The sequence below is a fragment of the Colletes gigas genome, unplaced genomic scaffold (genome assembly GCF_013123115.1).
Source record: "Colletes gigas isolate AHSC1104 unplaced genomic scaffold, ASM1312311v1 Colletes_gigas_Sc00017, whole genome shotgun sequence".
NCBI classification, from domain to species: Eukaryota; Metazoa; Arthropoda; class Insecta; order Hymenoptera; family Colletidae; genus Colletes; species Colletes gigas.
In genome coordinates, this window is record NW_025106646.1 from 2,272,127 (window position 1) to 2,295,525 (window position 23,399).

Below are 23,399 nucleotides of genomic sequence, written 5' to 3' on the forward strand. Positions count from 1 at the left end.
ATTTAGTTTACAGTTACCATTTCTGCCCCGAAGGCCGTCAGTGTAAAGTAAAACACATACTTCAAGTTTAAATCGTTCAAACTGTTACGCAAAAGGAATTTCGAACCGAAAGTCTGTCAGTTTGAGAAATAAAGAAATGTGTTTAAAACGAACAGTTTACTGTCGTTCACTGTCAACGGTTTTGTCTCTGATAGAGTTAGAATGGCAGAAGCTCTCTAAGCTCCGGGAGCTTAGCTTGTGCAAGTCTGCTATAGATTATCAATATCCAAGACAACTTGCAAAAGTAACGTCCGAGATCTGGGAATGCACCACGCGTGCCAGGTGCTAAAACGTACGAAGAATCGTGTTGTTGGTCGAACGTTCGTTCGATATGTGCTCGTTACAGTCGATTGCAACGGATAAAACGTCGTTCGAACAAGCCTTCGGTGGATTTCATGCTCCCGTGCGATTTTCAAGTATCCGTTCGGATACAGCGTATCATCTTTTTGGGACGAGTACACACAGTCACACGTGACGGAGTTACTTTGAGAGGCATTCCAGTTAGGAGCACGTGCGCGGGCGTTACGTCGCAAGGATACCAAAGCAAAGATATTTTAGTCGGTATGACACACACCGAGATTCGAACGGACAATGTCGCAAAGTTTGAGAGACGGCTTGACTTTGAGTTGGCAGAGTTCAAACGAGCAGAACAAACCGTGTTGATGAGCGAGACCCACGTTCTTCTCGCGAGAACCGCTCCCAACGATCCCGAATAGATCAGCGATGGAATCTTTCTGCAATGGTCCATGGTGAACTCGATTCTTTTTCTGCACGATACACGCTTTCGTTCGAAAAGATAACGCGTGTGCGTGTGCTATCGTTTGCGCTCTCAGAAATAGATTCAGAATTCTCCGAGTATTAAACATTATCTTGTAATAATGTAATATATAGTGATAAATATTTTGCTTATCTCGAATCACGCCTAAACTTTCCGTTAGATTCCTTAGTGTCTTTTTCTATTTTTGTGTCGTGAAGATACAATGTTTGTGTACAGAGTTAATTTTAGAAACGTTACAAATATTTGTTACAAAAATGTGACGTAGAGAAAAATTGAAGGGGAGATACAAACAAGATATTTTTAACGTTACGAGAACCAAAGTCAATTTGTAAAATTGCAAAACCTATGAAGAGAACAGCTTATCGAATAATGTGGATGATTATGGTACAAAGAAAAACAGGAAAAATATGTAAAAATATGTATCGGTTGTTTAGGACAGAACGGAGGTTTCGTTTTAAATTACTTGATTCAAATATATTAAATGAATTGAAAAAATTCTGGTATGGCGTTGCAAATTTTTGTCTAGTTTATAGATTCACCTCGAACAGAATAATGCTTCCTATCAGTTCGAGGGAGATTATGGAAGAGTTTAGTGTGCTCACTGAGCCATGTGTTCCGATCCATGGTCGGAAAACTCAAATGATATCATCGTTACTCGAATGTTCCATTATCCTTATTGAAACAATCTTCGAAGACCAAAACGTCGAGAAACCTTGGGCTCATTGTGCATGATTCATGACTCTAACGTCACAAACAAGCATGTGCAACACAACATGCAATACAACGACTAAAGCCTGGCTGTAAATCGAAAGCATAATTGTTGTGGACGTTCCATTTCAGACGGTAAAACAAAAAACATAGGTAAACAATTTTCGAGTATTGAAAACTTCAAAATTGGATGTAATTACGTAATTACAATCTATTGAAGAATAATGTTGGAAATTCTATAAATACAATACAAAACTGAAACGGCTAATGCAAAATAAGCGTTATAGTACCTGTATAAAAGAATTCACCCGATAGATTCAGGAATGTCCAGAATCTAGATACGTATATGTTTAAAAAACAATAGACAGCGTCCTAACAACCGCTAGAACGAGGCGTGATTACTAATCAATGTTTGTCGTTATATGTTCTCTGAATATATCTCATAATATCCAATAAATAAAAATTTTAATATCAGTTTTTTAAAATGATTTGTTAGAAATGATCGCACTGTAGCAAAAGCTGTAGCATTCGTTAAAGATCAAGAACCCTTTGCAATTTGGCAACCCCCTTTCTGAAGAGGGTAGTTTACCCCTTGGACATCGACTTAGATGTTAGCCAAGTGAATCAACAAGTAGGAGACTCCCTCTTTAATTTAATGTTTACTAGAAATGTGTGGGAAAGTATGGAGATTTCTGAAAGTGTTCAAATTCTCGAGTGTCGAAGGGTCCCTGAAAATACTTGGAGACTCGCTATAATATTATAAATACGATCGTGGTTTCTGATCTTCGATTTTGGTGGCATTTTTAAAGACCACATTATAAAATTTATTTATTTACTCATTTCTACTTATTCAGTTTATTGATATGAAATTACGAAAGTTGAAAGATGGAGTGGAAACGATGCACCAAAATACTTGTTTCTTGGTAAATTATTTTTTCATAAAACTGCTTCTTTCTAACGTCTAAAGTTACCCATACAATTCAACAACTTCTAACAACTGAATAAATTGTTTCCAGCAGCACGTATTCGTTTTACGCGTAATTTGTACCTTCGTGTAACAATGCATTCGATTCCGATCGACGTTAGCTTGTAATTATTCTACATGGAATAATCATAGACCGACGTTATTATCGATTCGCGGTCCTGTTGCTATCGCAAACTATGACGGATGAACCGAAAGTGGCCATCATAACGGAAGAAACATTCGAACGGCGAGATTAATGGCAAGAAGTGTTACGGATTACGAATGACGAGATTAATGACAATTCCCATTTCTAACCCCAAGACGAACGATGAGATAAATGATGGATCTCGCGTCTAGATAACAATCCTTAAACTGTTTCGTCGGGTTTCCATTTTCTTCTCGCTCGCGATTACCCGGGCAATTTGAATTTCAATAACAGACTGGCCGGGCCAAGATAGATCCACGCGATCGTGACGAAGGGAACCTTAATCGCTAACAAACGGCGGTCGTGGCGATAATTTTTTACGTTCCCGTTGAATGTTTCATATCGACGGAACTCCGCGAAACGCGAAACGTTCAAAGTTTACTAAAGACAGCTACGATGCTTTTTCGAAAATGTACGAGGAATCGGATCGATTTGGAGTCTGCAAAGAACATGTCGATGCAACTGGAACCCGAGAAATCGACTGGTGTTCGTATGCATTATGCAATACAGTGCAAAGGACGCTCGCAGCAGCTAACGTGGGCGCATTGAGATTCCAGCTGCGTGGATTTATTCCTGATCGTCGTAACTTAATTAACATTAACGACGAGACGACAAGCTACGCTTTTCTCGTCGATCCCGACCGGTAGAAAATTAAAACGCGGCACTGACCGAACAAGAAACCTTTGCCGGTTCTAACGTAAATGGAAACGTTTCCTCGTTAACCATCTGAGTGCGTCTCTTGTACGTTCGAACTATCTACTACCGCAAAACACGCTATAGTCTAGAGCAGCGGTTCTTAACCTTTCACCAGGGACCCCTTTAAATAACTTTTTGTTGTCACGGTCCTTCGAAACTTAACTCAAGATTAAACTAAACGAAATGATCTTGAAGAATTTTAATTTTTAATTTCTTACTTTTAAATCCTATCCCACATTTAAAGCGTAATTTAAATCATATGATATAAATAAGGAAAGTTATACAGGATGTTTGGCCACCCTTGGGAAAAATTTTAATGAGAGATTCTGGAGACCAAAATAAGACAAAAATCAAGAATACCAATTTGTTGATTGAGGCTTCGTTAAGAAGTTATTAACAAAATTATTAATAAAATTTGTCCATCTACTCGAATTTTTTTCTCGAAAGTGCGTAGGATTTCGAGGGTATATCTATTCACCAAAACTGATTGTAATTGATCCCCGCAACCGAAAATAATTTTTTCTGAATGATTTGAAACTTTTCAATTTTCGATTTTCGATTTTCCTTAAAAATTCGTTTTTTAGTCATTTTGTTTGACGTCCTACAGAAATGTTGTCTAATACTTTTTTATAGGTATCCATGGCCCCTACTTCAATACTAAATTTCAATGAAATTCATTGACTATTGTAGGAGTTATGGTCGTTTGAAGATTGGACCATTTTTATGAGGTTTTTCGTACTTTGCGCATTTAAGGAACAACTTTTCGAATAATTTTGGAATTTCTACATATTCGTCGCCAACATACGCGTCGATTGCATTTTGAAACATTAAAATCCTTCAATCCGTTCAGAAATTATGACATTTTAAACATTTGCATGAAATTTCGAAGAAGCATTTCTGGTCAAAAATGATATTTTCAGTAAAGAATTTTTTTCTCGAAAGTGCGTAGGATTTCGAGGGTATGTCTATTCACCAAGAATGATTGTAACTGATCCCTGCAACCAAAAATAATTTTTTTAGAACGATTTGAAATTTTTTAATAACTTCTTGACGATGCCTCAATCAACAAATTGATATTCTTGATTTTCGTCTTATTTTGGCCTCTATAATCTCATTAAAATTTTCCCCAAGGGTAGCCGAACATGTATACACAAGATCAGACTAAATAAAATTGTCTTCATGAATTTGAATTATTAATTTTTTTACTTTTAAATCCTATTTCAAATCTAAAGCGTAATTTGAATCATACGATATGAACAAAGAGAATTGCAAACATTTAAAAGTTATTTCTACATGTGAAGAGTAACATTAAGTACATTTCCATTGACACGGTTCAAACGAATTTTTATTTGTAACAAAGACTCCAATTACTGATCCTTTTCAAGAAACTATCATTTCGTGGGCCATAGGTTGAGAAACGCTGCTCTAAAGCGTAGAAATGCAATGATGCATATTTCAATGCTGACCTATAGAACCACCTATAGAACTAACTATAGTAACTATTGTTTCAGTTACCATGAAATAAGAACAAGTTACTGTTTTACTATCATGGAGATCGATTCCCCGCAAACGGAACAAGAATTCTTCGTAAAGGTGAACGTTAGTACTTTTCGATGTATATGTAACAGTGATTCACAGATTTTATTCGAGTAGAACCGATGACTGTATAGTATTAATTACTCTGTTAGGATAACGAAGGTCTAATGACTATTGGACAACAGTACTGAAAGTGTCACGATGATTTACTCTTAAAAACAAGATCTATTGATCTTGCAAATGATACCTATAATCCGTTTAGAACTTCCACTATACCAATCTGTTAGTGTCTACTATTACTATAGTGTAAGTTGGTAAATTAGTATTATAATAGTAGAAGAAATGTAACATGTTTCGAATGCTATTAGTAATCTGGAATATTACAAAGCATAGTGATGCTTTTCTGCTACGTGAGTTACAGTGAAAACAAAGGAGAAAAATGGGTGCAGTGTTTTGTGTGTGAAATGAGAATACATTATGAATGTGTTGATTATGACTCTGGAAGTTGCACCCTGTGACTGTAACCACTATAAATAAACGTTAAGACTTGGAATTTAGATGATTGTTCCATTGCTGATTGGACCATAAGGGAAAATAATTTTATTGTTTCTCCATTTTATTGAGCGAAGATTATTTGGAAGTTTCAGATACTTTGTATATTTAATTATTATCGAGAGTTTAGAATATAAAAGTTTATAGATTTCTGTGTGATACATACAATTTTGTTTCCATCCATTGACATAATTTTTTACTCGTCCTAAACAAACTAGTATTCCATATATGCTGCACTTCCTCTATTGTTGCATCAAATTCACTACTACAACAGTAGTATTTATTACTATCTACTATTATTATAGTATGTGTTAGTACATTAGTTATAAATACACTACTTTCTGACTATTATTACTCAATTTTAGTATATAGTAGTAAGATAAAATATTATAATATTACTAGTACCATCTAGGAGCACATCCCCCTCTTATAGTAACTTGCTATACATTACTGTAGTAGCACACCACACATCATTACATCAGGATATTATAGCAATGCAACACAATATTCTAGTATACACGACATACTATAGTACCATATTACTACTACATCCAACTATATTGCACTATAATACTATGTTTCCGGGAAGATATACTTTACACAACGCTATAGTTATTAGAGAACTATGTACAAAACTATAGTACATAGTACTCTATTAAAAAATCTACATTATGTATAGAACTATAACAGCAGACTATTGGAAACGTACTAACAAGGAAACATACGAATCTATCGCCTATTTTAATGAGGTTTGACACACTGGCAGAATAACCAAACATATTTTTTTTATTTACCTATTCAAAATGGGGACAATACAACATACTTATTCGAATATCTCACTAACTATTAAAAATATAGAAAAGGTGTAAATAGATGGACTGTATATATTTTTATGACAAATTTGACTATACAGGCAGATTGATAAAAAATTTATTTGTATAAATTATATACCAACAAATTGCATACTTTTCACAGCACTATTACACTATAGTAATATGCTGCTGAACAAATAAACTTTGTATAGCACTATAATATGTTACTAAAGAACTATAAAATGTACAATAATACTGCACTGTATTCTATTATAACGATAATACCGTATAGTCGTATAATATTTTACTGCAACAATAATATTCTAATCCCTTGTTTACCAAGCTACTATAGTAATAATAACGATAAATGTGGTAATAATAATAACAACAACTATGCCGGTGAAAATCTGTGAATCGTTCTATAGTAAAAACGTGAATACATCAATTTTACACCTCTTCGACACTGTTTTCAATATCAAGCAAAAACTCTCTTGAATGAAGAATAAGATGCTGTCATGGGAGTGACATTGGTAAAGAAAAAGGAAAAAAGAAGAGGTTCAATGTCCTGATCAAGGTACACCGACACACATCGTGTGAAAAATGATTGGTATACATATACATATGTAACACATTGCGCCTACTGTTACATAATCTGTGGCATGTGTTCTCAGCAGCATGCAGTGCTAGCAACCGTGGAACGAAGGTCGCGAAGTAGTTGACGTGACAATGACCTTTCCTGGTTTGCTGTGTTTAACTTTTACCGTACAATGATTCCGCGGATTGTTCGGAATGATAACGTAACCATTCACGCGACGGTGACGCGCGTGCAAAGAATCGTTCGAAACGAAGTCTAGGAAAGAAACGTTACGAATGATATTCGCTTAATTTCTGGTATTTAACATTTAATAGGACTTGCATATAATATTGGACACATTGTTTGGCAATTAAAAAACATTTCCTTTCTTTTTAATCGAACTCACATGGACTGCGTATATTATAAAGGTATTACACTAGTATTTCATGTTTATGACTGAACATAATTTATTCCAGTACTGCTCATTAACAATTCTATTACATCCTGATTCACTTATGAGATAGAAATGTAATTTGAATAATTTCCATTACTAATGACGTTTCTCTTTTAATTATCGCAATATACACGTTTTACTTATAAGAAACTCCATTAGAAAACACAAAGCTACATACTGTATCAGAGTAACGTACAATTTATCATGAAAAACATGTGTGCGCATTCCGAGCGATAGAAGAAATGTTTTCGAGTACAACGACACATCGTATCACGTAAAAAACATTCAATTAGATATTTATTAAGAAACAAAGAGAAAGAAAAACATTTCATAGCGACATCGACAGGTAAATATCGGTATGGTTTTTCGTACCTTCGAAACCCTCGCCGGATACATTCGATAACTTTACCGGAATGTCTAGGGATCGATTTTAGCACGAAAACGACGCAGCAAACAAACGGTTTGATAAGAACATTGGAGCCGCCGGTCGAAGACACCCGACTCGAAAGCGCCGTACGAGCACGATGCTCCGATTATCTGGTCTGTTTCTACCAATAATTCATGGGTCACGGGTATAAAGACGAAACTGCCCCTCGAGATAATCGCATGCGGCGAGTATCGCGACAACGCCTCGTCTCGCGCTGATAACGCGATGGAAATTATCGACCCCGGTTCACCGACGGGAGTTTGTTTTGAACGTGCATCCTCGCGCACAGCCGTCGCCAATAACGACGATGGAACGGGTCTCCTTAACGGACGACGGTGGCGACGGCGTCGTCGACGAATCCGAATCGTCGATGATGCGACGGGCACACGTACGAGATAACAGGTTGCTGCCGAAACACAGGCCACGTATCGGAAGCTAGCGTGCGTTTCGTATTATACACGACACGACGACACCGCGACACGAGACAATCTCCTTCGAGAGCGCGCGCATCGCCCATTGTTTCGACGCGGCGGCGGTGATACGGGTAAAAGCGACCGGATAAATGGCGACTTTCCCCCCTCCGCTGTCGCGGCCGCCTCACGGGTTGTAAATCTCTCACGCGACACGCCGAAACGCACGCGTTCGCCGTACCGCGTTCAACGTACTTTCGCGTTGCGAGAAAAAAAAATATAACACCGCGCGGACGGAAACTGGACGAACGCCCAGCGTTCAACCGGAAATTAATGCACCGTCGACCGGATCTAACGTGTAAACTACTCACCCTGTGGCCAGATTCCTCGAGTCGCTGCCTCTTGGAGTGTGGTCCGTCTCCGTTGAACGCCATCCTGGGGCTCGGCACCGGGCAATTACTTTTTAAAGCGGGACACTCGGTGCTACGACGACACGTTCGTGTGTATACCGCGCGGCTCTCTACCGTGTCGACGATCTCGTGCGCGGGCGGGGGAGGGGGGGAGGAAGGAGAAAATAATCGGTAGGACACGACGCGAACGCGACGAGAACAGACAAACGCGCGAGAGCGGCTTAAGGGAAACTGGATCTCGGTGTTGCTGGAGAGGAACGTCTCTGCCTCTAGCGAAGTAGCCGGCCACTGCAGCGCTATCTATCGACGCCGCGACTCGAATACCGACGAATCCTTAGGGCGGAATCGAGCGCACGCGCCTCCACGATTCGATCCGTGTTCTGATTGGTTCGTCGCCCACTCTTTCATGTAATCCGCCCAATCACGGGACCAACATTAAATTTATACATACAAATGTCACATTAGCCTAGATATAAAATGTATAGCGGCATTTTGTTGTTGTATTTGATATTCATTGCGATCGTGTAAAGGAAAGGAAATTAAAATGCATTATTCGTCACAATTGTAATTAAATAGTATCGTCCAATCAAAGACACATTGCAATCTGGGGCGACTTTGATTCGTGGACGCGGGAACTGTAATTACGAGAGTGTCTTCCATAGTAGTGTTTCGGTTCAAATTCAACGACGATTGGAGTGTATCGAAAACTAATTTAAATCGGTAAATCGGTTAATTACTTTTCTTAGATATTAACACTAAGTTCCGAGGCGATAATCGGCTGTCGAACACTGGTTTTAAAGTTGGTGATAAATTTTTTTCGGATAGATATAAAAATCTATCGAACAGCACGATCGTTTCCACCAATGGTGCCAACATCATTCGCAGTGATCCGAATATTATAACTTGTTGCCAGCGATTCAAATAGCCTTTAATTTCTCGATTATGAATATCGGAATCATCAGGGTGCACATGCATGTTAAAATGTGACGTTGCTGTAATGCAGTACCTAGAAATTCAAGGTATGTTTATACATAATTCTTATATTTGTTAGTCAAACATTTAAATTTTAGATGCAAAATATAAAACACTCAACTGTTGAAATGTCATTCCTTTTGTTACTTTGACATTTCTTAATTGACTATGTTGTAATTTTTTACTTTTTTTTACTAAAATAGTTTCTAGAGCTGCTCTGTATGTATGCACCTAAAAACAATTAATTTAACAACACATCTATATATATGTACTTCCATTGATTAAATTTACCTATTACTTAACTATTAAATCTTCATAATTTCCAGTCTTTAGTTTGTCACAGTATTTTTCAATAGCATGACATGCTACCTCTAACGACGTGTAACTTAATGTATGATTTTTACATAATAACAAGAACTTGCTAAGTGGATAACCCTTTAATCCATTTACTTCTGATCTAGAAATCGATCACATTATAAAAGATAATAAAGTTAATAGGGATTGATTTTATATTGATGGTACAAACTTTAGAGTTAACTTCATATAACAACACCCAACAATACAAATAAATTTGGCTTCACTCCTAGAAGAATAAAGTTCTAACAATAATGGTGCTAAGTCTCCGCAAGGATGAAGTCCTACAAGACCAAATTTAGTTTCTGTCTCGTTTAATTTAAAACTATTTTGAAACAAGTCTTGTAAATGACTAATTAATTCTGATTTATCCAAGTTGGATGATTCCAATTTTGCAGTAAAATGCTCTGGAGTTTTCTCAGAAAAATCAGGTATATATTTTTTAATAGATGCCAATAGTTCCTGATCCCACTTCCTGTGATAAACACAAGATTAAATGTCAACTATAATATTTCTCCTATATTGCAGCAACTTTACCTAGCTTGTTGTAACAATATACAATCCTGTTCGATACAGGTAACACATAATCCATATTGAAATGCTAAAGTACGAGCTAAATGACCCATTCCAGCTCCAATATCAACAATGCATTTAGAATTAGATTCATAGGCACAGTCAGCGCATACCTATAAATATTTACAATGTAGTAAAATGTAAATATCTATACTAGCAAAAAATAATGCATTACTTGGGCTATTTCTTGGATCTCATATCGTTTTTTCTTTTTTATATGTTTAGAGAATAAATTATTGAATTTATCATCTTGCGAATATAAATCGTCAAATAATTTTTTTGTCTCTCTTTCAAATTTTTTATCATCCTTATCAATATTTATTTTTGGTTTATTAAATTCGCAAGATATAAAATTTGCTGGGTCCTCGTGATTTCTGTTGATTTGTAACATGTTAGTCACTTGACGAAGTGCAAGTAACGACATAGGCCACACACGTGTACTGCAATATAATTAAAAAATCGTACAATATACTAAAAGTGAATTTAAATAGCATAGTACCTGTACTCACCACAAGATGTCTCCCGACATCCATTTACCAAATTCATGAGGAGGTGTATCTTGTAAGGTCAACTTCCAACTGTCCGGTAATTTATCCCATAATTTTTCTTCGAAAAAGTCCTACGATAAAAAGTACAACCTCTTCAGGTAATCCAAAACACTATCCGATAAGAGCAACGACACAAATTACGTGCTTAAAACTCATATGTATGTCTGTATGTGTATCAAATTAATCCAAAAAGTAGTTGCAAGATTTATTTTCTATTACGTACCACCACATAAGAATTTAATAGCCAACCGTATATATCTAAAACGCTAAATATTTGGTCAATCGTTACACGAATTCTTCTACAAGCTTTACATCTGCATCGAGTGTCTTCAGGTGCGGCCATCGTTGCAACGAAATGGCGGAAGTTTGATTGATCCGTCCACGTGGTTTCAATTCTGTTATGAATTTGCAAAGCATACATGTTATTTATTACCAGCACTTGTGGTTTATATATAATTATATCCTCGATAATAATTTTCTTCTCCCTAATTTTGTTCTTTTTTTGCATAACATTTCATGATTTATAATTTATTTAATTCATTAAACTGTATAAGCATAAATCAATATGACTATTTTAAGACACGAACGAATAAATCAAGTTTAATACTGTTATTTCTCGAACATATGAGTGTTTACAGCGCTGTAAAGGCATTTAATATGCGTGTAATTTTAGTTCGTACGCAATTTGACGCGCCATCGTTCATGCCGAGCATTTGATATCAATCAAGTACTCGGTGTAGATTATCCGTTAAACATTTTTTCTAGAACCATTCTCCAAGACTATCAGACTGCGCAAGATTTAAAAAGCTACTCTCTACGACAAGAAATAGAAAGTGCAGCAAGCATAACGTCGATTAAAGATACTTTTTGTTTAACACCGCGTGTACTGTCTAATTATATAACGCAGTTATGTGCATATGTCAATATACTAAAGTATGCTTTAAAGGAAAGTTAACGAGGAAGCTTACATTACTGCACAGCAGCCGAATAACGCATTTCGATTTTTGAATACAATTTTTAGTAGAAAATTTCATGAAGACCGAATAAGTAATAAACAGTCGAGCCTATCGAAAGATATCTCCTCGTAAAGTGTCTCGAATTCTAATCAGCGAAGGTCGTATGAAACGAAAACCTTATTCGGCACAAAAGATAAGGGAAATCAGAACCGTCTACTTATTTATTAATTAAAAAGATCGAGTGCTATTCTTGCCGTGTCCCACTTTACGGCACTTTCACTCTTCAACAGTTACGTTATTGCTCATGAGCGCACTGCTCTCGGAGAACTATATACCTACAAACTGTACGGTTGTAGAAGGAGAACTGTATCATCTGCCTCTCTATGTTTTGGACTTTCATGAGAACTGGGCGACAGAAATTCGTGCAATCCGCTCTTAAGTGTTGTTTCGCAAACTGCTGTTGCAATTATTGCTAAACGCTATAATAAAACTACCATCCTACACCTATTGCACTTATCCATCCTTGGTGCACACGAGCACCGCCATTAACTTTGAATTATCCCGCTTCTAAACAGTTTATGGACTTTGCGAAACGAACTATCGTATGATTTTAACATACAATACGAAATAGAAGCACAGACTAAAATTTTCGTATCGATGATAGAGTAGAATCGAAGTTTCCAGGAAACTGATTTACTCGAAGATGTCGTATAATTCGAAACCATTGAACACTTGACCAGATTCTCTTTGCTCACGATGTTCGAATCCCTCGGTGATTATTTGGACCTCTTACGCCAACGTAAGTGAAAGTTTCAAAGTAGGACGAGCGTCGTCAAATCCTGACAGAGCACGGGTATTCGCCAAATGCTCGTCTCCGTTGGTCACCGTGGACCATCGAATTTCATAAATGTCAATGTACTTCTTACGTCTAATTACAAAACCGACGAGTGGACTTTCGAACGCAAAGTGAAAATGATCGTCGCGATTTCTTCGCGCAGGCCGGAGGATAAAGTTCAAAAGTGAGTCTCGGAAAGGACCGAGATGACCGTAGAGAATCGTTGAAACGGATCTACCTCGCTGCTTGATGGATCGGTACAGAACGCGTGTTGCGTAACTATGAGAACTTTACATCGCGAGAGCTTTTGCAATCAAAGGTTTTACCAGGTCATCCTCATTTAACTGGTATTCTAGATGCCTGCCTTTCACATCAACTGAACACAAGTTACGGAAAAAGAGTGCACGCGATCTCTTTAGGTCGGTCGAGCTTGATGGAAAATACTTGGATCGTATCGTCACGGAGAAAAGAAAATGCGGCGCATCTTTTAACAGATTAAAGCTAAAAGAAATATTTCTATAAGTAAATACAAAGAGATAGTGTTAAAATAAACGTGTTAAGTTTAAGGAAGATAATTAAAATGGTGGATCGAAAGGTAAGGTCATCTTCGTACGTTATTTTTCAAATTAAACACTAAAACTTTCGATATAGGTATATTTGAAATAGTTAAATGCACGATGGTTATCCTTTTTAAATATTTAAAAAGTGAAACGAGTAAACGTTGCGCTTTTTAAACCGACTACAAAAGAAGAAGTCTGTTAGGGAAGTCGTTAAATAGAAATATGAAAGAAAGTAGAATTTGTTGTACTTAATATGAAGCCAACAACTACCATCGAGTTATAGGTGTCAACCAACAAGCAACAAAAGTGATCGGAGGGATTTCCTTATCGTCGAGGAAGAAAGGTCATTAGACAGACACCGGAAACGATTCGTTCGCAAGAAATCATTCGCTCGGAACCGCTGTGAGGCTTCAGCGAAAGTAATGATAAGTGCATGCGCCCGAACGTGCGCTTGTGTTGTAAGTTTGCAGCGATAGTCTTTCACCGAATAATTCGGTGTGCACCATTCCAAAGGCGGGCACGGCCTTCTCCTAGAGGGAAGGTGGGTTTCGGTTTCGATAGGCCTTGGATAGGTCACCCGGAGAAGCGACGCTCGGTTAATATAATCATCTTCCTTTCCTTTCAATCGGGAGTCGGATTTAAAGAAAGTCCGCAACGACTCTGCCCGTTTCCCCTTCCCGCTCGTGCCTCTCTTCGTGCACGAACATTTTTTCTTTTTTCGTCTCGAACAACCGCGTCTCTGTATGTCCTGCACGCCACGGCTTTAACGCCGCTTCACACTAGCCACACAAAGTGTACGTAGCCACCAGCCAGAGAAAGGTGCCCCACCGTATTCGATATTAGAGAGGAGCTTCTTGAAGAGCACAGTGGTGGTGGCATCAGGTAGGGAGAAACGGGCCTCTGGGCCCAATCTGTCCTCAGTTCCCATTCGAAGCTCTATTCAATATCATTCAGTACATCCCCGGTCCTCTGGATATCATGTTGCCTATCGTGAATTAGCCGTGCCCGATCAACCGTACACGTGAAGTCAGTGTAGTGTGACTTTAACGATCGCAAAAAGGGCCCATCGAGTGACCGACACGGACACGCCATGCGCTTCCTTCAACTGGTAATTATAAATGAAGCTTGGTGTCGTTCCAAAGCCATCCCGGCGACCGGTGAAACTCTCGGCAGTGTCGCGTTAACTGAATAGATAGTTCATTTAAGAGAACGTGCCCGCTTGTACTTTCATCGTAATAAGCGCGTCTCGTTTCATAGTTACGGGAAACGTTCGACGCGGTTCTATCATTTGTAATCAGTCAGCGTATCGCCGTCGGCTACTTAGCAAGGGAAAGTATGTATATCGAATTAGCGACGCGTTTATGTATGTTTAACAAATCGTTCCTAATCATATCATCTTCTTCGTATCGTTCCACAAATTTCGAAAAGTCTTATCCATCTGGTACAATTACAAAATCGTACATTTAACTTCCGCGAAATTTAATATTGGAACCGCGTAAACGAACTTCATTGCGACCGCGTTCGTCCGCGTCCAGTTTTCTTTTTCTTCAAAGAATATTAAGAAGTTTCCGCTTTAGGAGAGTCACCGAATTCTCAAGGTGAAACGCGCAACGTCGTGAATCTAAAACCTAAATTTTCTCTCTTTCTTTCTCCATTGCCATGTGAAGCAAACGACAAGAATTTCTGTTCTATTCGTGCAATTTACACGCGTGAAACATTCTATATCCGATACGTGCTGTAACTCGGCCCCGCCATATCGGGAACACGATCGCGACTGGGAATCGCTTATCAGGGTAGCAGTAACTGTCCATTCGGCGACGCTAGAATACCAATCGATTTGGCCTCTTAAGGCCTTACAGGATATTTCTTCTCATTATTAATCGGGTCACTCGGTTAGACACGCGCCACCGATCTTTCTATAAATGCTTGTTACGTGTTTGTACGCCGAAATCATTCGTTAATTTGTCACCGTTCGAAGCTTCGATACAGTTTCGCCGTTTCAGATCGTCGTAGCGGCAGCGACCTTCGTCGTTGCGACCGTTGCCAAAGATGAGTCCTCGAAAAGCCGCGATAAGAGACAACAGGTTGCGTTTTATCCGAGAAGAGGAGCCAGACCGCCACCTTACGCGGTTCAGATGGAACCCATTGTTCAGTATTCCCAGAGAGATCCGCTTTACAATCCTCTGGCTAGCTCCAAGAGCGACGATTTCTACGAAGAGGGTCCCTTAAATTATTATCCCACCGAACCGGAGCCGATCATCGAAATTATCATCAAAGAATCCAACGAATCTCTGCCAACGCCGGTACCACCCCCTCCGCCACCGCCGCCAAGGCCTACGAAAGAACCTATACAAGTGTTTTATGTGAAATACGAAAAGAAGAAGGGCTACGGGGATAAACCTCGCGTGGTCTACGATCCGCCCGTACCTGCGTTGACACCTGTTGAAGAACACGAAGAAATCAAGCCAGATAAAGCGGCGCCTTACCCAGAGGAACCTGTTCACACGGCGACACCAGCACCGTCGGAACCTTCAACGACTTTGAGAGCGATCATCCGACCTGACAGTGAAGTGTACCATTCTGGCTCTAGCGGGATTCGCGTTACTTTTGGCACGGACCAAGTGCCACCAAACAACCACAATAAGCGTAGCGACGTGGAGGTATTACCAACTCAACACTCCAAACCAGCTTCCTCTGCTCCGGGTTCCCCTAAAAGGCAACATGGCCCGTACCAACCGATTCAGCCCGTGCATCAAAGAGTACCCTCGGCGTTTCCCCAACAAAGGATCGCAAACTCGTTTCAGCAGCAACAGACGCTGCATCAACCACTTCAGCAGCAACCGCCTCTAAATTTCTTGCAACAACAATCGCCGTTTTCCCCTTTACCGCCACAGGCAAGAAACCCGTTACCAAGACCCCAACGGTTGCCTATAACGATCCAAGGTTTGCCGGAAGTGCAACAACGCGCGCCGTTCAATAACTTCGCCCCGCCACATCGTGTCAGCATCAATCACCCGCAACAACCAGGATTCCCTCCGACGCTTTCGGTTTCTCATCAAAATGTACAGATACAAAATCAACCAGTGTCGATCAATCAAGCCAGTCACTTTAACGTGGATCAGCAGCAACCTTTGCCTGTACATAAACAGCAGGAGTTGGAGAAACAGAGGTATCACGAGCAACGTCGTCAACAAGAACTGCTGAAACACCGTGAACATCAAAGGCAGCACGAGCAACAAAGGCTTCAGGAGCATCAGAGGTTTTTAGAGCAGCAAAGACAAACAGAACAGCAGAGACAGGTCGACCAGCATAGACAGATAGAACAGCAAAGACAAACAGAGCAACAGAGACAGGTCGACCAACATAGACAGATAGAGCAGCAAAGATTATTGGAACAGCAGCGACAACACGAACAACAGAGACAACAAGATCATCAAAGACTGCAAGAACAACAGAGGATACAAGAGCAACATAGATTACAGGAACAACAAAGGTTACAGGAGCAACAAAGACTCCAGGACCAGCAGAGGTTACAAGAAGATCGCAGGAGGAAACAAGAACAGGAACAAAAACTCTTGCAGGAACAGCAATATCGTTCGCAGTTGAAATACAATCAAGCCCCGCTGCAAAGTATACCACAAATACCTATTCAGTCTCAAGTTCAAAAACCTGAGGGAGAAATTTTTAAAGCTGTTCCAAAATTAGAGCAGCACTACGCGATTCGAGAAAATCCACTGCATCCTGGTCCTTTCCCGCCTAATCCCCTGATCCAACCAACAGGATTCCCTGAAACTTCACAGAATCAATACGTTTCCTCTCAGCCGTCGAGTCCGCTGCCAGAAAGTCAGCCACTTATAAGAAATCCATCGAGTCAATTTCTAAACGATCAGCCACAACACCAGAGCCCGAAACAGCAAGTTTTCCAAAGTCAACAGCAAGGATTTTTCTCGCAAAATCTGCAGATTTCCCAACAGCAACAGCAACAGCAGCAGCAACAACAGCAGCAGCAGCAGCAGCAGCAACAACAACAATCACGGTTCCCATCGTCGTCTCAGCGATCGTCGATTTGGGGACGTCCATCCTTCTTCGGGAGCAGCACGAGTTCCTCTCAAAAGATTTACGCCACTCCAGTCACCAACACGGAAGATTTCAATGCAATATCCACCAATAGACCGTTTATATCGAGCACAACGACGACCACCACAACGACGACGACAACCACCGAGGCTCCAACTACTTTGTCACCAAAGAGCGAGGAAAAAATCAAGGAGAACATCGCTAACTTGCCGGATGAGGTTCCGGACGACATAAGGGAGCAACTGTTGAGTTCCGGGATTTTGGGCAACGCCGACATACAAATACTGGATTACGACAAGGTCGGCGACATACCGATCGAGAAACTACCGCCCGAAGCCCTGGCGAATTTCTACGGCGCCGGAGGCGGTTCCGCGGTGGCTGCCAGCGAACCGGTACCGTCGATCGTCAAGAAACCCAAAACGGCAGATAGCGCGTCTTCCGCGACCTCCTCTTCTTCCACTTCTTTAACTGTTTTGGCGAAGAAGGCGGCTGCTGGCAGCTCGACTAAGTTCGAGCAAGCCACCTTGCGTCCGGGAGGCGTGGAGATGAAAGTAGTACGCTTCGATCCGAATACGGAGCAAGGCCAGGCGCTGGCTGATCAGCACATACGCGATGATGCTACCAGGCTGAATCCCGTAACCGTGGGAGCGAGAGACGAGGCTCAATACAATCGTTATTTGCCGCTCAAAGTCAGTGGTGCTTCCTTCCCTATTCCGGATGCGTCTCAACTCGTCGGTCGGAAGATCTCCAGCGTGGTAGTGCTGGCACCAGTCGACTATAACTTTCATGAGGAGAAGGAGATAGAGTCGAGGCAGGGCAGGCGGGTCAGCGATGTGCAGGCGGTCAAGTTTCTCGCCGGTGATACTCTGAAGCAGTTGGTGAAAAAGCCAACTGCGGAAAACTACAAGAAGTGGTTAGAACAAGAGAGCCGCACAGAGCCGCAGAAGCAGTCGGTGGTACTTCTGGTAACCATGTAAGTGGTAGCCGCGGCACTCGATGCCATAACTAATCACGCTTACCTACTCGTTTACCTTCGTTAACTCGTTCACTTGGTTTAAATGGTATGTGCAATTATTCTTTAACGAGCCATATTCTCTACCATCACGATATCCCCTGAATGCTTCGAATCGCTTCCGCATGCGCCTCTTTACAAGTAACGATTGAAACCGTCGAGCTTCACTTTCTTCGACGTTAAAACAATGTTCTCTTGGTGTTACAGGCCGAAAGACGCGGACCAAGGTGAAAAAGAGATCTTCATGTACGATGTAGTCTCACGATCCGTGAGTAAGTTGTCTGGAGATTTGTCTACGGCCTTCGTGGATGCTGCTGAAAGTAATTCCGATAGTAATTTCGACGACTCGAATTCCCCATCGCACTAAGTTGTACCGCACGAACGAACATTATGACATAAAATAGCAAGAAGTTACTTACTAAAAATAAAAAAAAAAACACATGTTTAGCGTGCCAAACCTGGATATAATGAATGAAACGTTGTCATCTCACATGTTATCTAACGATTACAACGAACGCGAAACAAAGTTTAAGAGAGGTAAAGGACATAAAATTATAAGTACCCCTTGTAGATATTTTAATTATGTATTATTATGTATATACTGATTTTCTACAATTTTTTTTATACAAAATAAACACAATCCTTTTGTACGTCTAAATTGTTCGCTTTGTTATCCTACAACAAATATTCTGAAAACTTACATTTACATACAAACGGAAGTTTCTACTCCAGTTACTTGTTTAAACGAACTTTGTTTTCATTTCAATTTAGTGCAACTACAGTTACGAAGTTGCTATAACTTAATTGAACGATCGCTTGAAACTTTAATCGAATCAAGGAAGTTCAATTTACATGCATCGTCGTTAATAAAATCGGATCTAGTTATTTCAGGCGTTTTTAAATATAATCCAGTTAATTGTAGGTAAATTAGAAAACCTTAACCATGAATTTACAAAAATTATTAAGATACATATTATGGTCGTCCACAGCTAATCATCCATTTGCATTCATACTTAATTATACAGTTGCACACATACCTCTTGTGATAGTGTGGTACAAATGGCGGCGACTGATATTTTGTACGATGCGTATAAGTGAAGTGGCTAGTATTTTAACGAAAAGTTTAGATATAACAAAACGTGATATCAACTAGAAAATGTAAGCATTGTATGCATAATTTGGTATGTTCGTTATTAACATACTTTCGTAACTTTGCACAAATGTGTTTGTAACAAGATATTTTATTACCAGTATAGGTTATCTTACGTTAACATCATTTTGCACAAGAATGTTAAAACCATGATTGTGCATACTTTGTGAGGAATTTGATCAATGCCAATATAAAAATGTCCAGTAGTAGTTCCGAAAGTAGCGACGACAACCGTCATGAAAAATCACGGAAAAGACATAAACACCGACGCGACGAGAGTCCTAACCAAGACAGACGATTGAACAGAAAGGAATCGAGCAGCAAGAGTAAAAATTATAGAGATGGCAGAGAAGGTAGGGACGTTCACAAATTTAGCAGAGAAGTAAGAAGAGAAAATAATGATATGCATCGTGATAGATCACAACGTGAACGGGATAGAGAATATAGGGATAGTCGACACGATCATCCAAGGAGAGATGATGACAAACAAAATGGTAAAAGACGGTATGAAAGGTCTCCTATGAGAAGAGAAGAACCTCGTTCGAGGCACAGAGAATATGAAGACAGGAATAGGAAGCATAGAGATACGGCTGAATATAAGAAGCACGATGAAACAAATAAAGAAAGAAAAAGTAATTTCGAGGAAATAAAAATGAAAAGGGAACTTTCGCCAGAATGGGGTAAACCCAATTTAAAAACAGAAGCTAAACCAAAGCCTCAAGAAAAGGATAAACCAAATTTTGAATTATCCGGTAAACTCACCGAAGACACTAACACAGTAAATGGTGTAGTTATTAAATATTCTGAACCAGCAGATTCAAGGAAACCTAAACGTAGGTGGCGATTATATCCTTTCAAGGGAGAAAAGGCATTACCTACGTTATATGTTCATAGACAATCAGCATATTTAATGGGCAGAGATCGCAAAATTGCTGATATACCTTTAGATCATCCGTCATGTTCCAAGCAACATGCTGTTTTACAATATCGTTTAGTATCTTTTCAAAGAGAAGGTGGTGGCGAAGGTAGAAGAATTCGCCCATATCTTATAGATTTAGAATCTGCAAATGGTACATTTGTAAATAATGTAAAGTTAGAACCAAGAAGATATCATGAATTACTAGAACGAGATGTATTACGTTTTGGATTCAGCTCTAGAGAATACGTTCTATTACATGAACATAGCAAAGACGATTCTTTGGACGATGATGTTCCCCTTAGTACCGCTACTACAACTGCTATTACTACTACTACCGCTACTACTATTACTACTACTGCAGTATAGGTATGAGAAATTATAATTTCAATTCTTAAAAATATTTTTTTTTTTTAAATATTTAAATAAATTCTTGTCTATTAAATTCCAGGATCTCTTGTAAAATAATTATAAAAAGAACCTATAAGTAATATTTTAAATACATCAACAATGTATTAATGTTACCTCTTAAAATAGATTCCATAACATTTTTATAGATTCTTTCAAATCGTATTATAGAGAAAATGATTGCAGTCTTTGAACAGAGTATTTATCATCATATAATATTAACATAATAAAATTTCTAAATCCTGCGAAAACAAATTGTCATCATATAAGTTTTACATTTTGTGTAAATTAGTGACATAAATTGATTGTAATAAATCACTTTTGAAATACATTGAAGTTTATTTATTTACATTTGAAATTTTATTTACCCCAAAAACTCAGACAATAAATTTCATATGTTGTGCACGATTTTATGTCAAATTATATCTGCATGGTTGCATTAACATGCACATAGTGAATATACAAAATTCATACAGTTATTTCTATCTCAACAATACATTTCTTGTTACAATGATAAAAGATATTTACATGGTTCGGTTTATTAAAAATTACAATGTTTGTAAGGAACTAATAATATACATATAGAGAATATATTGGAGCATCTTTAAATAGGAAGACTATAAAGTATTTATCAAATATTTATAAACTATCGTATTTTTGAATAGTCTAATATTGAACGTCTTTTATAAAAACATTTCTTACAAATTTATAAAAAATTTTACAATATATCCAAATATATATAATCTAGTTTTCGTCTAATCTCTCGTTGATAATATCTTTTTCAGTATATAATATTATCAAAATATTATTTTCTAAAAGTACGTATCCAGGTGTATAATTATTACTACTGTTATTACTATAATTTGACTATTAATTTTTTGGATTTGGATAACTATAATATTGTTCTAATACTTTCATGGAAAAGAGTAATGAATGAAGTTCAAAAAATATCAAATTTATATTAGTAAAATATTTACAGTAATTTACGACTTTTTTTCTTTGTGACGCATTAATAATGAAGTTTGAAAGTGTAAGTTTCAAACATTATCAGTCCATTCATACAATTCGTAATCAAAAACTTTTATTCTTAATTGTACCATTTCAATAAGAATCGCTAAATTTACGTATAAAACTTAACAAATTCTTATGTAACATGAATATTAATTTTAATATCATACCTCGTATTACCATCAAATATGAAATTTGTACAATGAACAGTGAGACTTTAATCATACTTTTAGTCATTAAATAAATACATTATCTTCGGATAACAAGTATAAAACTATCGCGAATTATTCTAATCCCGGTATAATACTCTACAACTATTCTCGTTCCTTAGGTGCTAGAGACAAGTCCATGGTTAATAACTAATACAACTACAAGGAAAAACTTCCTGCCACGATTTACGTAAAACAAATTTTCAAATATTAAAATTTAAATATGTACAGACGTTGATATGGCAGTTTAAAGCTATGGAACTTCACACGCGCTTTCAGTTTTAATATGCTTACAACTGAAATTAATCATGTTTTAAAAATATGACTTAAAATGACTTAATTCTTTTCACCTTTAACAAAAACTTCACGATCCGTTTACTCTAACAGCATCTGTATTGATATTCGTGTATGTAACTATATTGTTACTGTCTTCGACGACTGGAGTTTGCCTTAATAAATTCAATAGCGCACTATTTATTACCAAAGGAATATTGGCCTTACCGTTTTGTAAATTAGAATGAGTTCTTTGAATTTTTGGCAATGTGTTTTTCGTAACGCTGGTATCGCTCAGCGTTGATTCTCCGGTACCACCCATAACGCTATTCTTCAATGGAAGGACATTTTGTGAACTAATTAACGATGAACTAGGTCGAGTAGGTGGAGCTAAACTAATATTTGAGCTGAGAGAACTAGAACTTCTACCCTCTAAACTTATTTCGGATCCACGTCGTTCGGTCGTGTTCCTTTTGTTTTTCCGTTGATGATCAGTCAATGATGTAAAAGAATCTCTCTTTAAAATCGTTTTAATGGTGGGATTGGTTAATTTTGAACTATCTAAGGTGTTACATTTCTCAGTCATGCTCGTAATCGATGCCCTTTTACGTTCAGGTAAATTCAAACTGGATACCGAAGATCTCTTGTCGCATCTTTTTTCTGGTTCTTTGTCGCCGCTCAAAGAATCTTTTTGTTCTTGTAAATTGCCGGGGCTCATGTAGTCCTTTAAATCTGGATTTGTACTGGCTTTGTTTATATTACCTAAATTTTGATCAGAAATATGAATCGACCGAGGAACTTCGTATCCGCTCGTCGAATGTTCGCGTAAAATAATTTCTTCATTATCCGCTAATAATTCCAAATATTTTGGTACTTCGCTCGATTGCGTCGCGTTATGAGAATTCTGAAGGAATGGCTGCATGTCTCTACTACCCTCTGAACTGCTGGATTTCCATGAATTTCCTGTTGAAATTAACTAATTG

The 23,399-nt window shown here is 38.3% G+C and overlaps 5 protein-coding genes across 11 annotated transcripts in view; 2 read left to right on the forward strand and 3 right to left on the reverse strand.

The window, feature by feature from the left end:
• Positions 1-8,821, reverse strand: part of LOC122400402 (heterogeneous nuclear ribonucleoprotein L) — a 327,347-nt gene extending 318,526 nt beyond the window's left edge. For both annotated transcript variants that reach the window (XM_043401854.1, XM_043401853.1), the window contains exon 1: positions 8,527-8,821. In XM_043401854.1, coding sequence (XP_043257789.1) covers positions 8,527-8,589 — 63 coding nt within the window. In that variant the 5' untranslated portion in view covers positions 8,590-8,821. The remainder of the gene's footprint in view (positions 1-8,526) is intronic.
• A 335-nt stretch (positions 8,822-9,156) lies between these two features.
• LOC122400361 (protein RRNAD1-like) lies at positions 9,157-11,355 on the reverse strand. Its single transcript, XM_043401786.1, has 8 exons — positions 11,236-11,355; positions 10,974-11,083; positions 10,640-10,904; positions 10,429-10,577; positions 10,064-10,366; positions 9,841-9,994; positions 9,659-9,768; positions 9,157-9,571 (listed from the first exon to the last, which is right to left on the reverse strand). Exons 1-8 carry the CDS (start codon positions 11,353-11,355, stop codon positions 9,295-9,297), a joined length of 1,488 nt encoding a protein of 495 aa, XP_043257721.1. The 3' UTR covers positions 9,157-9,294.
• A 3,969-nt stretch (positions 11,356-15,324) lies between these two features.
• On the forward strand, positions 15,325-18,992 carry LOC122400318 (inner centromere protein A-like; the record flags this gene model as incomplete). Its single annotated transcript, XM_043401712.1, has 3 exons — positions 15,325-16,622; positions 16,731-18,413; positions 18,660-18,992. Coding segments are annotated over 3 exons (3,141 nt in total), but the record flags the coding sequence as incomplete, so codon positions are not given.
• A 516-nt stretch (positions 18,993-19,508) lies between these two features.
• On the forward strand, positions 19,509-21,166 carry LOC122400347 (smad nuclear-interacting protein 1). Of its 4 annotated transcripts, none has more exons than XM_043401759.1 (3): positions 19,509-19,610; positions 19,704-20,887; positions 20,970-21,166. In XM_043401759.1, exon 2 carries the CDS (start codon positions 19,799-19,801, stop codon positions 20,885-20,887), a length of 1,089 nt encoding a protein of 362 aa, XP_043257694.1. In that variant the 5' UTR covers positions 19,509-19,610; positions 19,704-19,798; the 3' UTR covers positions 20,970-21,166. The 4 variants fall into 4 exon arrangements, with proteins under 4 accessions (XP_043257694.1, XP_043257695.1, XP_043257696.1 ...); XM_043401760.1 differs by having other exon boundaries at positions 19,515-19,610; positions 19,709-20,887; XM_043401761.1 differs by having other exon boundaries at positions 19,516-19,633.
• A 944-nt stretch (positions 21,167-22,110) lies between these two features.
• Positions 22,111-23,399, reverse strand: part of LOC122400345 (proto-oncogene tyrosine-protein kinase ROS) — a 37,765-nt gene continuing 36,476 nt past the window's right edge. For all 3 annotated transcript variants that reach the window (XM_043401757.1, XM_043401755.1, XM_043401754.1), the window contains exon 20: positions 22,111-23,379. In XM_043401757.1, the coding sequence (XP_043257692.1) occupies positions 22,508-23,379 (872 nt within the window). In that variant the 3' untranslated portion in view covers positions 22,111-22,507. The remainder of the gene's footprint in view (positions 23,380-23,399) is intronic.